We start from the raw sequence: 14,364 nt of genomic DNA, 5'->3' as shown, positions 1-14,364 counted from the left end.
TGCTCCATGCCCTGCTCCATGCCCACCGTGCCCTGCTCCGTGTCCTGCTCCGTGCCCTGCTCTGTGGCCACTGTGCCCTGCTCCATGCCCTGCTCCATGCCCACCGTGCCCTGCTCTGTGCCTTTCTCCGTGCCCACTGTGCCCTGCTCCATTCCCTGTTCCATGCCCTGCTCCGAGTCCACTGTGCCCTGCTCTGTGCCCACCATTCCCTGCTCCGTTCCCTGCTCCGTGCCCTGCTCCATGCCCTGCTCCATGCCCAGCGTGCCCTGCTCCGTGCCTTCCTCTGTGCCCACTGTGCCCTGCCCCGTGCGCTGCTCCATGCCCACCGTGCCCTGCTCCATGCCCTGCTCCGTGCCCACCGCACCCTGCTCTGTGCCCTGTTCCATTCCCTGTTCTGTGCCCACCGTGTCCTGCTCCATGCCCTGCTCTGAGCCAAACGTGCCCTGATCCAAGCCCACTGTGCCCTGCTCCGGGCCCACCATGCCCACCATGCCCTGCTCCGTGCCCTGTTCCATGCCCACCGTGCCTTTCTCCGTGCCCTGTTCCATGCCCACCGTGCCTCCAGGTGCTGACCATCAGGACTCCAGGTGTTCACCATCAGGACTCCAGGTGTTGATCGTTGGGACTCCAGGTGCTGACCATCAGGTGCTGATCATCTTGGGTAAACGACCCAAGATGGATCTCATGGAAATGCTCAGACAGATCCATGTGAATGCAGCATTCCCGTAAATCTCACCAGGGATTCACCTACTCCGGACACTGAATTATTCCTCCTCATCACCAAAAAAAAAGAAAATCTTATTAATAAGCTATGGACTCTGAATCGAAGAAAAGACTGCTTGCTGAAATCTTGGCCTCAGGCGGAATTTTCCCTATAAAAACCGAATTTTCCCTATAAAAACCACTTGTGCCAGGATGGAGGTGTGTGGGCATGGGGGAAAACCTCTGCTGAGGCTGACTCCGTGTTGCACACCCAGGGTCAATCCCCGGGCTTGGCTCTGTCTTTTTCCATGGCTGGCTAGATAGAATTTGACCACTAATAAAATAATTTTTTATTTTTAATCTGTCTGAATCAAATCTCATTCATAACACCACGAAAGCCGGGAAATCGGGTGGGAAAGCGCTGGGGGGGAAGGACGGGGAGGGAGCAACAGTCCAGGGAGGGCGAGCAGGATGGAGCTGGGGCCCGGTGAGCGGGAGGAAGGGAGGCCGGTGGTGGCTGTGTGCTCAGCAATAGGAAATGCTTTATTAGCTGGGAGTGGTGGAGACAAGCCAGGCAGGAAGAGGCAGTAATAAGAAACATTTTTTTTTTTGGACTTCTCCCACATCCAGAGAGTAGAGCAGCTGCCGAGCGGCCGTGTTGGAGCCCCTCAGCAGGGGAAGGGTGACAATCCCTCCCCCAGCGGGACAGGCGCGGCCGTGGGAGCCCCAGGGTGGCAGGATGGGTGCTGGGAGTGGAGCAGATCCATGAAAATCCTCCAAGTTGGGGCTGAGGAGCAAAACTTCCCCGGCTGAGGTGGATCCAGGAGCGGGAGAGCCCCGCCAGGGCCGGGAGGTGCCGTGGGATCCTGCAGGACCTGGATGCTGGAGGTGAGCGGGGAAGAGCTTCGTGCTCCTGGGGTCTGGGGGTGCACCCAGCTCAGGGCTTCCTTCCCTCCTAATTTGTTAGAAATGAAAATTTATTCAGCCAAATTAAAAAAAATAAGAGTAGTTTTATTTGTGGTCAAATTTTATTTAGCCAGCTATGAATAAAACCACGGTGCCGAGCTCGGGGATCGACCCTGGGTGTGCGACAAGGAGTCAGCCTCAGGAGAAGTTTTCCCCTGATTCTCACACACCTCCATCCTGGCACAAGTGGTTTTTATGGGGAAAATTCGGTTTTTATAGGGAAAATTCCGTCTGAGGCCAAGATTTCGGCAATCAGTCTTTTCTTTTATTTAGAGTCATGTTAATAAGATTTTCTCATTTGGAGATGAGGGAGAATAATTCAGTGTCCAGGAGTTGTCGAATCCCGTGATGAAATTTATGGGAAGGCTGCATTCACATGGATCTGTCTGAGGATTTCCATGAGATCCATCCTGGGTCCATGAGATCCATCCCAAGTCCATGAGATCCATCTCAGGTCTGTGATATCCATCCCAGGTCCATGAGATCCATCCCAGGTCCATGAGATCCATCCCAGGTCCATGATATCCATCCCAGGTCCATGAGATCCATCTCAGGTCCATGAGATCCATCCCGGGTCCATGGGGAATTTGGGTGTATTTTGAAAAGGACTGGGGAAAAAACAGGGAAGGTTGACAGCTCTGAGGGCTGCACTGGGCACCAGGGGCACAGAAAGTGGCACCTCCTGCTAATAAAAGGGTTTTTAAATCGTGGGGATTTAGGGTTAAAAGGAAAAATCATCTTAGCAGGTCCTGGAAAAATCAATTCCTTAAGCACATGGAGAACTCAGACTCGCTAGACCTGCACTGTGTAGCTAGGACATGATAATTGATATAATTGTTAGATGTGATGATTGTCTAGTAATTAAATATAATTATTGTTTAATCATGAGAAACTGTGGTCAGTGAGCTAAGAAAGATGACGAGAAACTCGTGTCAGTGTATACAATAGAACAATATAAGTTTAATAATTAATATGTGAGTTACGTAAGGATAGAATATAAAATATCAGCTCGAAATGGGTGTCGGAGTCAGATTTGGGTCTGTACCCCTGATTCCCAGACCTCTCAATATAAGCACTGCAAATAAGGATATCCTGTGATTATTTGTGTTCCTAAACAATGTAAATTTACTAATTAATATGCAAATGAATATCTAAGTTATATAAGGATAAAATATAAAATATGTTTAGCTTGAAAGCCGTGTCGGAGGCAGATAATGATATTCTGTGATTCTGTGTGCTCCTGAACGCTGACATGTCGAGCAGGGGTTGCCACTTTCCTGAGTGGGTTTGCCACTCTCCTGAGTGGGTTTGCTGCTCTCCTGAGCAGGTTTTGCCACTCTAATGAGTGGATTTGCCACTTTCCTCAGTGGGTTTTGCCACTTTCCTGAGTGGGTTTGCTGCTCTCCTGAGTGGATTTGCCACTCTAATGAGTGGATTTGCCACTCTCTTGAGTGGGTTTGCCACTCTCCTGAGTGGGTTTGCCACTCTCCTCAGTGGGTTTTGCTGCTCTCCTGAGTGGGTTTTGCTGCTCTCTTTATGTGCTGCACCTCCGTGGAGTGGAAATGCCTCTCAGTGAGAGGCTGGTGGGGTGGGCTGGAGGGCGAGCACAGCCTTTGCTGCCTCTGTGACCCCCCTGCAGCCGCAGAGAGGGCAAGGAAACCTCCAGCTGTGCCCAAAACCAGGCTCGGGGACCTGGCCAAGCTCCGGGCAGCTCTGCCCTGGCATCCCTGCCTGGCACCGGCGGTGGCACGAGGGGCTGGGCTGCTGTGAGAACCTTGGGTTTGGTTTGGGGTCTGGTGTGGTGGAAAAGTCTCTCCTCTAATCCGTGCATCCAAAGAAAAATTCTGCAGCCTTTTGTTGTTGGGTCTCAAGACAGTTTATTGCGAGTTCTCTAAAAGATTTTCATCTCTGGCTGCTGTGGTTTGCTCAGCAGCTCAGGCAGAGGCACACACAAACTCCTGTCACCCTCTCTGTCTGCTGTCTTCTTCTTCTCTCCCCCCACCCAGGGCTGCTGCTAGCTTTTATATGATATATTACGTATTACATGTTTATAGTTTTCCCCCAATACCTACTACCTGTGTTACAAAGTGCTTTTCTACTCTAATCTGTGAGTGCCAACATCACCAAGAACATGGAGGCAAGGAAGAAGAAGGAGGAAGAACAGGATCAGCCCACTTTCTTTCATCTTAGAACTTCTGACCCCCATGTATAAAATAACAAGCCCCCTGTACAGGTACTAAAACCCTCTTGTACAATACTAAAACAATTTTTCCCTCTGTTTTGTAACTACTTTTACTATGCTATCTAACCTTTTATGACTGCTTGTTCCACCTTCAAAGTTGGTAACTCATTCCATGGCTCAAACTCAAAATCTCAGCTGTTTCCAGCTGCCTGCCAGGGTCTAAAATGCTTCTGAGCAAGGCCTGGAACTTCTGAAAATGTCTGAGGGACATTCGGAGTTCCCACAGGCTGCCCTGAAAAGGCAGCACAGGGAACTGAGCCCTGAGCCACATCCCGTGGCTGAAGCCCCTGTCAGCAGCAGAACCTGCAGGGGAGGAGGAAGAGCTGGGGTTGAGGAGCCCGGCCAGGCTGCCCTGGTCAGAGCAGGGACCCCTGAGCCTCCCTGCACACCCCAGAGCTGTGCCCAGCCACCCTTCCCTGGGCTCCCTTGGTTTTCTGCTCTATTTTCCCTTTGCTTTTCCCTCCAGGGGTTTGATGGGGAAATTCCCCTTCCCTGGGGTTTGCTCCAGAGCCTTCCCTGCACTCCTTTTCTGCTCTATTTTCCTTTTGCTTTTCCCTGCAGGGGTTTGATGAGGAAATTCCCCTTCCCCGGGTTTGCTCCAGACCCTTCCCTGCACTCCTTTGGTTTTCTGCTCTATTTTCCCTCCAGGGGTTTGATGAGGAAATTCTCCTTCCCTGGGGTTTGCTCCAGACTCTTCCCTGCACTCCTTTTCTGCTCTATTTTCCCTTTGCTTTTCCCTCCAGAGTTTTGATGAGGAAATTCCCCTTCCCCAGGGTTTGCTCCAGACCCTTCCCTGCTCTCATAACAACCACAACCCACGGGATATTTCGGATATTTCGTTACACAGCAGAGTTTTGGGTGAGGCCCTGCTTGCTTTGTGTTTCATGGCAAATATCCTGCAGCTGTCTAACGGTTCAGGATTTTGGGGAAGTGGCTCCAGGGAAGGAATTCACCACCTGGGAGCCTCAGCTTCCCTTTCCAATCATCCTGCAGCTCTCAGGACTGCAAGAAGCGTGGTGCTGGTGCTCAGCAATCAGCAGCCCAGCTCGGAGAGGGTTGAGTTTTAAGATAAAGAGAAATTTTTAAGATCAAGCAGATCCTAGGGGAGTTGGGATTTTAAAACAAAGCTGATCCTGCCCCAGCCAGGGTCAGATGGATCAGCCTGGCATCACTCCTCCACCGGGCACCAAGGTCCTGCCCTCCATCCCCAGTGACCCCAGGATCTGATCACTGCTTCCTCCCCTCCAGCCACAACCCAGTGAGTTATTTTGGGGAGGAAAAACCCGATTTGCAGCGCGGCTGGAGCCTGCCGGGGTCAGCCACGTCCCCGGGCTTGCGTGACTACGCTTCCCCATCAAGGCCAGAATCTAAACAATCTTGATTCCTGTCCCAGCAGCGCTGGGCTGGGCTCTTCAATTGCAGGAAACTGAGTTTTTGGCATGTTTGTGTCGGGAACACGAAGAATGAGCCCAGGAGGGGCCGGGGCAGCGAGGCGGGGGGCAGCGAGGGGGGGATCGCCATGTTTGCCTTGGCAGAAACGTCTCTTTCACAAGGAGGAGAAAAAAAAAAAAAAAAAAAGAAAAAAATAGGAAGATTAAAAATAGCCAAACTTCCCCCAAAGGCTCAGCGAGGAATTTTTGGCTGTCCCAGCACCTCTGTTTGTGTCGCTGATAAGCTCCACGCAAAAGTACCCCCGTGACTGAGCCCCTGCCCGTGCTGTGGGGGTTTTGGGCTCCGTGCCACGCTCAGGGCTTCCCAAATCTGGGCTCCCCAAAAATTCTGTGGTATCAGCAGGGCTGCCAAGCCCACAGGGGTTGTGTTTTTAGGGAGCAGGAGCCCTGGGAACAGTGGGAAGCGCCGTTGGAGGGATCGCTGTGTTATGTAGAGTGGATATAATTCACACCATTTCTAATATGATTTATGTGATATTGAATATTTGTTGGAGTATACATGTTTGTATTAGGATTTCCCCCCCACCACCACCCTCGCAGGTGACACGGGGTGTATTTTAGAAACTGATTTACAAGTAAGAAGGTGCAGCTCACCAGGAGATGGGCCATAGGAAATCCCAGGTGCTGATCATGAATAAACGACCCAAGATGGATCTCATGGAAATCCTCAGACAGATCCATGTGAATGCAGCGTTCCATCAAGGGATTCAACAAACTCCAGACACTGAATTGTTCTCCCTCATCACCAAAAAAAAGAGTCTTATTAACATATCGACTCTGAATAGAAGAAAAGACTGATTGCTGAAATCTTGGCCTCAGGCAGAATTTTCCCTATAAAAACCACTGGAGGTGTGTGGGCATAGAGAAAAACCTCTGCTGAGGCTGACTTCTGGTGCTGACCCTGGGCTCGGCTCTGTTCTTTCCTTATGGCTGGCTAGATAGAATTTGATTGCAAAAAAAATATTTTATTTTTTCATATGAATTTGGCCGGACACATTTCCATTTATAACAACTGGGAGAAAGGAAGGAGCTTGGACATGGCAAAGGCCGGGTCCCAGCACATCCCTGAGCGCTGCGGGGCCACGAGTGGCACCCCACGCCAGGGCAGGGAGCTCCCCCGAGCTTGGGAGGTCCCGGGATCTGTTCTCAGGAAGGGCTGTGCCCAGGATGTCCGGAGCCAAACTCGGCTGGAGCAGCACATCCCGCTGAAATGAGCAGGGTCTGTGCCTTTATTAGTGTTCAGCTCTTTATTAATAAGTCAGCTCGGGCTCGACATGGAGCTCGCCCCTGCTGTTGTGGCTTTTTCCAGTAGATGAAGAGGGAGAAGGCTGCAGGGTCTGTCCCTGGGGTCTATGTGCAAAATCTGTCCCTGGGGTCTGTGCAGGGTCTGTCCCTGGGGTCTGTGCGGGGTCTGTCCCTGGGGTCTGTCCCTGGGGTCTGTGCAGGGTGTGTCCCTGGGGTCTGTGCGGGGTCTGTCCCTGGGTCTGTCCCTGGGGTCTGTCCCTGGGGTCTGTCCCTGGGGTCTGTCCCTGGGGTCTGTGCGGGGTCTGTCCCTGGGTCTGTCCCGGGAGTGTCCAGCAGCAGCTCTCCCTCTCCTTCCCTCCTGGTAACTTCAAGAAGAGTTGTTCCTTTGTTCCTGCTTCCCACAGCCCAGTCCGGTCCTCTGCAGGTTCTGGTGACAGGTCAGACACAGACCAGGGATGTGATTCCCTTTTCCCCAACCAGCCCCCTCCACTGTGCCCATCTTTCCCATTTTAAGGGTGTTTTCATCCCCAAAACCCCCTCCCACGATCCCACTGGATGATTTTGCATCCCGGTCCTAGGCTGGGGGTGTAGGTGATTCCCAGGAGCAATTAGCTAATCAACATTTCACTGTCAGTACTTAGCTGGATCCGAGTGTCCCGGCCGGGCTGTTTCGTTCCTCACACCACCTCGCTCCATCCGTGCCTGCCCTGCCGAAGGCCCCCGGGGTGGGGAGGGCTCCGGGGGGCGCAGGGGCTGCTCTGACCGCTGCTCTCCCCGCAGGATGACGCCGCGCGGGGCTGGTGGCCGGGCGGTGCTGGCGCTGGTGGCCCTGGTGGCCCTGGTCCTCGGTGTCGCCGCCGGTGAGTGTCTCTACAGCGAGGGGACAGCAGCGTAAAAGAACGGAAACCAAATTTTCGGGAGCATCTCTGCCCAAAGTAAAAGCCAGGGAAAAAGCTGGGCTGCTCAGGTGTCAGAATCTGTGCTATTGATGATTTTGAGATTGTAAAAGTCTCGGTCTGTCAGCCCCGCTGCCAAAACAAAAGTCATAATTGGTCTGTGCTGGTTTCAAGGTTGTTTATTCTGTTTATCTCTAACATGTTCTGCTGCCCTACCGCAGCTCTGTCCTGCAGGGCAGCGTGTGGGGCTCTGCCCTCAGTGGGATGGGACAAACATTCAATACCAGAAACTCCCTGGGCTGGATTTACAATATATTAATTAATTAATTAATTAATTAATTAATTGAATATATTTAAATATGTATGTCCCCAGATTCTGGTATATAATGTTACAAACATTATATCTGGTACATAATGTTACAAATATTATACACCAAAAACTACATGTGCTGTATTTACAATAATGTGCCAATATAACATCCCTCAGTGGGATATTACAATGTGTTCCCTCAAAATCTGGTTCAGGAGCGTTTAGGAGGATGTCCCTGTCCCCAGAGCCACCCATGCTGGCGGGTGGGCAGTGGGGCGACCCCATGGCACAACATGTCCCCTCAAAATTTGGTTCAGGAGAATTTAGGAGAATCCCTGTCCCCAAAGCCACCTAAGGTGGTGGGTGGACAGTGGGGTGACCCCGTGGCACAACGTGTCCCCTCAAAATTTGGTTCAGGAGCATTTAGGAGAATCCCTGTCCCCAAAGCCACCCAAGGTGGCAGGTTGGCAGCAGGATGACCCCGTGGCACAACGTGTCCCCTCCTGTGCCCGCAGAGGAGCTGCTGTGTGCCTGCGACGTGCCCCACTGCAGCCAGCCCAACTGCACGGGCCAGGTGTGCTTTGTCAGCAAGAGGAAGGAGGAGGGCACCATCACCCAGCACCGGGGCTGCTTCTCCCAGAACGTTCTGGAGCACTGCCACACGTCCGTCACGGAGCAGTACGGCACCAGGTGCTGCAACTTCCACATGTGCAACACCCAGCTGGAGATCTTCCTGCAAGGTACACGGGGCGGGGGGACGGCGGCTGAGCTGCCCACGTGGCTGGAGATGTGGTGGGGCCTCAAGAGCGTCCCTGTCCTCACTCACCACTGCGGGGAACACTGGGCTCCAGGATGGTTTGGGTGGATGGAGACGAGAGATCTCTGCAGGCTGCTCTTGGAATATCAGGTTTATTAGGGATGGAGAAAGGTCTTGATGGAGCTGCCAGACGCAGCACGTGGCAAGGCTTGAGGGGATGGGGAGGGGAGAGACAAGAGGATGCTCCAGGAGTGGGTGGAAGTTCTAAGAGGGGGGAAGATCCAAGAGGGGGAAAGTTCCAAGAGAGGAGAAGAAGAGGAGGAGGAGTTCCAAGAGAGCATCTGGACCCTCGGAGACCCCTTATCAGGGGGCTTCAAGGTGGGCTGGAACAAGACTTGGGCCAATGGGACTCCTGATGCTTCAGGGGAGGGTTACAGGTGTGGGATGAACATTTTGGGGGTTGAGATAGAACAATCCATTTGGACCTATCTGTAGGTAAGGGCATTGTCCAGCCAGTAAGGGGATTATTTTCATCCTGGCTGTACCATCGTCAATCTTTTGCCAGGCAATTCTATTTATCCATCCTTTCCAATGCAGCACCTACACAGCCACCCAGATGTCCTCAGGTGTCCCTCCTTGGGCTGTGCCTGCAGAGCTGCCGTCCGTGGGGTTGATCCCAGCGCGGGGATGCTGTCCCCAGCTCCAACCCAAACCCCAGACCTCCACTCTTCCACCCTCACGCTCCCATCCCTCGTTTCCCCCACCCAGGAGAAGATGCCCTGATGAAGACGCCTTCCCTACCCAACCTCCTCCTGCTGATCTTCGTCCCCCTGCTCTCCCTCCTCATCCTCGCCGCGCTGGCGGCGCTCTTCTGCTGGAAGGTGGCGCAGCACCGCCACAAGCACAGCGACTTCGGCGACACCGACCTCATGCTGAAGGCATCCATGATGGGAGACAGCACCTTAGAGGTGGGTGAGCTCCGTGAGGGACCCTCCATGTCCCCAAGGCGTGTGCGCGCGCGTGTGGGGATGGCCATCGCGCTGACCCCGTGGCCACCGTGTTGGAGCAGGACCTGCTGAACGACGACTGCACCACGGGCAGTGGTTCCGGGCTGCCTTTCCTTGTCCAGAGGACCGTGGCTCGGCAGATCACCCTCATGGAGTGTGTGGGTAAGGAGAGCGGCCGAGGACATCACTCCACTGCTGCCGGAGTGGTGGCACCACAGCTTCAAGCCCAGGGTGGGGTTGGACCCAACCGTGTCAGCCAAAACCCAGCAGCAACCCCAAATTCTTCCCCTGTCCTGCTGATTGGGGAGGGAGGGAGCGGCTGGGTGGGTGAGGGATGTTGGCCAACCCTGGTGCCCACGTCGGGTCCTGGGGGCGCTAGGTGACGCGGTGGCGCGGCCGTGGCAGGTAAAGGGCGCTACGGCGAGGTGTGGCGAGGCGTGTGGCACGGCGAGAGCGTGGCCGTGAAGATCTTCTCCTCCCGCGACGAGCAGTCGTGGTTCCGCGAGACAGAGATATACAACACCGTCCTCCTCCGGCACGACAACATCCTGGGTGAGCGGTGTTACCCATGGTCTGTGTCCCCAGGTATTTCCCTGTCCCTGATCCCAGGTGTTTCTCAGGTCCCTGATCCCAGATGTTTTTCCCTGTCTCTGATCCCAGATGATTTTCCCTGTCCCTAATCCTAGGTGTTTCCCAGGATCCCAGGTATTTCCCTGTCCCTGATCCCACGTGTTACCCATGGTCTGTGTCCCCAAGTGTTTCTCCCTGTCCCTGATCCCAGATGTTTTTCCCAGAATCCCTGATCCCAGGTGTTTCTCCTTGTCCCTGACCCCAGGTATTTCCCAGGTCCCCGATCCAGGTATTTCCGTGTCCCTGAGCCCAGGTATTTCCCAGGTCCCCAATCCAGGTATTTCCCTGTCCCTGATCCCAGGTGTTTCCCAGGTCCCTGATCCAGGTATTTCCCTGTCCCTGACCCCAGGTATTTCCCAGGGTCCCAGGTATTTCCATGTCCCTGACCCCAGGGCTTTCTCCCTGCCCAGGTTTCATCGCCTCTGACATGACGTCCAGGAACTCCAGCACGCAGCTCTGGCTCATCACCCACTACCACGAGAACGGTTCCCTCTACGACTACCTGCAGAGGACGGCCCTGGACGTGGACACCTGCCTGGCCTTGGCCTCCTCCATCATCTGCGGCCTCGTCCACCTCCACGTGGAGATTTTTGGCACGCAAGGCAAACCTGCCATCGCCCACCGGGACCTGAAGAGCAGGAACATCCTGGTGAAAAGCAACCGGCAGTGCTGCATCGCAGACCTAGGTGAGCCAGAGGGATGTGGAGCCCCGGGGATGGGGCACTTTCTAAATTTAAACTGTTTGAGGGTTTTTGTCCATCACAGTTGGATATTGGTACTAGATCAATGATGTTCCCCCCCTCACACAGCCCCCTGAATATCAGATAGCTCAGAGATCCGAGGGTGTGAGGGGAGGAATATCAGGAGATGGCAAAGATTCCTAAAATTGGCTCTTACCCCAGATATGTTGGTTCAGCTCTCTTTATTCTGTGGTGTCCAAGGGCAAAAGAGCAGAACAGGAAATGTCAGGGGTCTGTACAGACTTTGGGCAGGGTGGGCTTCCCTGGCTCTGTGCCAGCCCCGATGGGGCAGGAAGGAGGGTCCAGGGTTATCTGATCAGTCACAGGGTCCCGGGGAAGGGGGAACAGAGTGCCCATGAGCTCACAGATCAATATCCATATTTTTAAAATAAATCGTAAGTTAGAAAGTGTGTGGGATCGCTCCCAAATCCACACCACAGCTTCCAGGTGATTACAGAGTCTTTTTATCCATACAAGTATTGAATACCCAAAATATAAATACATATTCATCATTTTGGTGCATCCCATTCCCTGCTAATCACTCCAAAAGCCATTCAGCAGGTGTAGTTTGTCCCTTGAAATGGGTCGGTGATCCCTTTCATGAGGAGGGGTCTCAAAATGAGGAAGTCAATGAAGTTTTTTCCTTGTTCTGACCTTTCTACATTTTCAATGCCAAGACAACAAATGAACTCTTGGTAGAACTCCCATTCCTTGTCTTCAGTTGGTTTCAGAACAGAGGAGCCCCACAATTGTCTTATGTTCCTAAAAGCAATTTATTAGTTTATATTCTTCATTATAAACCCAGCTAACTCAACATTCTGCTGACAAGCAATCAATTATCAGTTAACCACTAACTCTTAACTTCATCAAGGCCTACTCATTTATTATTATTATTTTAATTAACTCTAGTAAGGCTTATCTCTAAAATCTTAGCTCCTTTAAAATCTCTAAATTCCTTACAATTTACATTTCACTTAGGGGTGTGAAACCCCAGGAATGTGGTACCCAGGGCTGCAGCAGCACCCAGGGGTGTGAAAACCCAGGGATGTGGTACCCCAGGGATGAAATACCCCAGGGATGGGGCACTTAGGGGTGTGGTACCCCAGGAATGTGGCACCCAGGGCTGCAGCAGCAGCACCCAGGGGTACCCAGGGGTGTGGAACCCCAGGGACACGGTACCCTGAGGCTGTGGAACCCCACAGATGCGATGCTCCAGGAATGGGGCACCCCGGGGATGTACCATCCCAGGGATGTGATGTCCCAGGGCGGTGGTGCCACAAGGATGTGGTGCCCTGGAGTTTTGGCACCTCAGGGATGTTGAGCCCCGTGGATGCAGCACCAGCACAGCAGCGATCAGGGCCGGCATCCCAGCATTTTATAGGTGAATTGATGACCTTAAAAGTCATCCCAAACGACTCTGTGACCTGTCAGCACCAGCACAGCAGCGATCAGGGCTGGCATCCCAGCATTTTATAGGTGAATTGATGACCTTAAAAGTCATACCAAACGACTCTGTGATGTCCCCCCAGGGCTGGCCGTCATGCACTCCCAGGGCAGCGACTACCTGGACATTGGCAACAACCCGCGGGTGGGCACCAAGCGCTACATGGCCCCGGAGGTGCTGAGCGAGCAGATCCGCACCGACTGCTTCGAGTCCTACAAGAAGACGGACATCTGGGCGTACGGGCTGGTGCTCTGGGAGATCACCCGGCGCACGGCGGTGAACGGTGAGCAGCTCCCGGCCGCCGGTCCCGCTGGCTCCCGGCTCCCCGCGAGGCTCCGCGCCCGTTCTCTCCTTCCCTCCGATTTTCTCGTTCCTTTTTTCCGCCCCCCTCCCCTTTCCTTCGCCCAGAAGATTAGCTGTAAATTATAAACACTGTAATCTAGTGTCAGCACCCGGCTCCCTGATTAAAGGGCCCGTTAGACTCAATCAGGGCTTTGTTTGTTCAGCGCTGATTAGAAAACAAGCAGCTTCATGCGCTGCCTGGAAAGCGGCCACGGCCGGGACCTCCGGCCGCCGGGTTTGGCTCGGGAACTCGGGACTGGGGCAAGGGGAAGGGTCCCCCCGCTCTGGGGGTGAACCTAATCGGGGCTGCCCGGCTCGTGCTGCTCATCACGGCAAAGTCCATTTGAACATTAATTAATTAAGTGGTGGGCGCTGGCGGATGGGGCGGGAGGGTCCCCCCAGGCGCAGTCTGGCCGGGATAATCTCATTTATCTCCCCAGCGCTCCCTCAGATTACACATTTACTTCGAATTATTACCCCAGCCTTGCGTAGGAATGACCTTCAGGCGGCTGGGTTTAACCCTTTCGGGATCCCTCACTCTTCAGGGGATCGGGGATGGGGAACTGCAGGGGACTCTGAGGTTTTGGGGTGCAGAGAGCTGGTGGGGGCTCGAGGCTCCCCAGAGACATTCAATCCCACGGGGATAGGGACACATGCAAGCATTAAACCGAGATTAGCCGGGCCAGCTGGCGGGCGGAGGTGGCCACAGTGCCAAGGGCTGGTCTCGGTGCTGGAGCTGATGATTTTTGTGGCGGCGTTGGTGCTGGATGCTGCCAGGGCTGCACTTGGTGCTGCCAGAGGCAGCTGCCACCTCCCCGTGTGCCCAGGAGAGACAAACTCCACCGGCAATGCTGCAGGGAGCGGCTCGGCTGCGCCGGGAGCCTCCAGCGACCCCCGATGTGCGGGATGGGGGTGAACCCCCCGCTCTCCCCCGTCCTCACACCGCCCCTCTCCCGCAGGCACCGTGGATGAATACCGGCCGCCCTTCTTCGACGCCGTGCCCAGCGACCCCAGCTTCGAGGACATGAGGAAGGTGGTGTGTGTGGACCAGCAGACCCCCGTGATCCCCGGCCGCCTCTTCTCCGACTCGGTGAGTCCCGGGGGACCGCCGGCATCCCGTCCCTTCGCCATCCATGAAACCCTTCCATTTATCGCGCTTTTTGTGCCCCCGCAGGTTCTGTCGGCGCTGGCGAAGGTCATGAAGGAGTGCTGGTACCAGAGCCCCTCGGCCCGTCTCACCGCCCTGCGCATTAAAAAGACGTTGAAGAAGCTGAGCAATTCCGTCGAGAAGCCAAAATTGGAGCAGTGAGCGCCGGGAACAGGGCACCGGAGCTGCACCGGGGATGGCTCCGATCACAGAGCGGATTTGCTCACAGCTCCCACCTCTCCCACTCCCTCCTTCGAGCCGGTTGAATTTGCAAGCACAAAAAAAAAAAAAAAAAAAAAAAAAAAAAAAAAAAAAAATCAAAACACCAAAGGAGGAATCTTCCACCCGGCCGTAAAAATATCCCCTGGATCCTTCATCCGACACCGAGGATGGCAGCTGGTCGCCCACCCCGAGTGCCCGGTGAGGGGCACCGATGGCAGAAGCACCCCCAGCCCTCGGGGCACCCACCCCGCTGCCCGGACCGG

General features: G+C 54.1%; 1 protein-coding gene across 1 annotated transcript; it reads left to right on the top strand.

Annotated features, from left to right (window-relative positions):
• The first annotated feature begins 1,340 nt into the window (after window positions 1–1,340).
• Window positions 1,341–14,162, top strand: ACVRL1 (activin A receptor like type 1). Its single transcript, XM_021548267.3, has 10 exons — window positions 1,341–1,590; window positions 7,387–7,466; window positions 8,328–8,552; window positions 9,338–9,537; window positions 9,639–9,738; window positions 9,982–10,128; window positions 10,617–10,892; window positions 12,476–12,673; window positions 13,692–13,822; window positions 13,907–14,162. The coding sequence occupies exons 2-10, from the start codon at window positions 7,388–7,390 to the stop codon at window positions 14,039–14,041; spliced, it is 1,491 nt and encodes a 496-aa protein (XP_021403942.2). The 5' UTR covers window positions 1,341–1,590; window position 7,387; the 3' UTR covers window positions 14,042–14,162.
• Window positions 14,163–14,364: the final 202 nt, after the last annotated feature.

Source organism: Lonchura striata, chromosome 27 (assembly GCF_046129695.1).
Source record: "Lonchura striata isolate bLonStr1 chromosome 27, bLonStr1.mat, whole genome shotgun sequence".
Lineage (NCBI taxonomy): Eukaryota > Metazoa > Chordata > Aves > Passeriformes > Estrildidae > Lonchura > Lonchura striata.
Note: the sequence above shows the minus strand (reverse complement) of the source record. Positions and strands in the feature narration are given on the sequence as shown.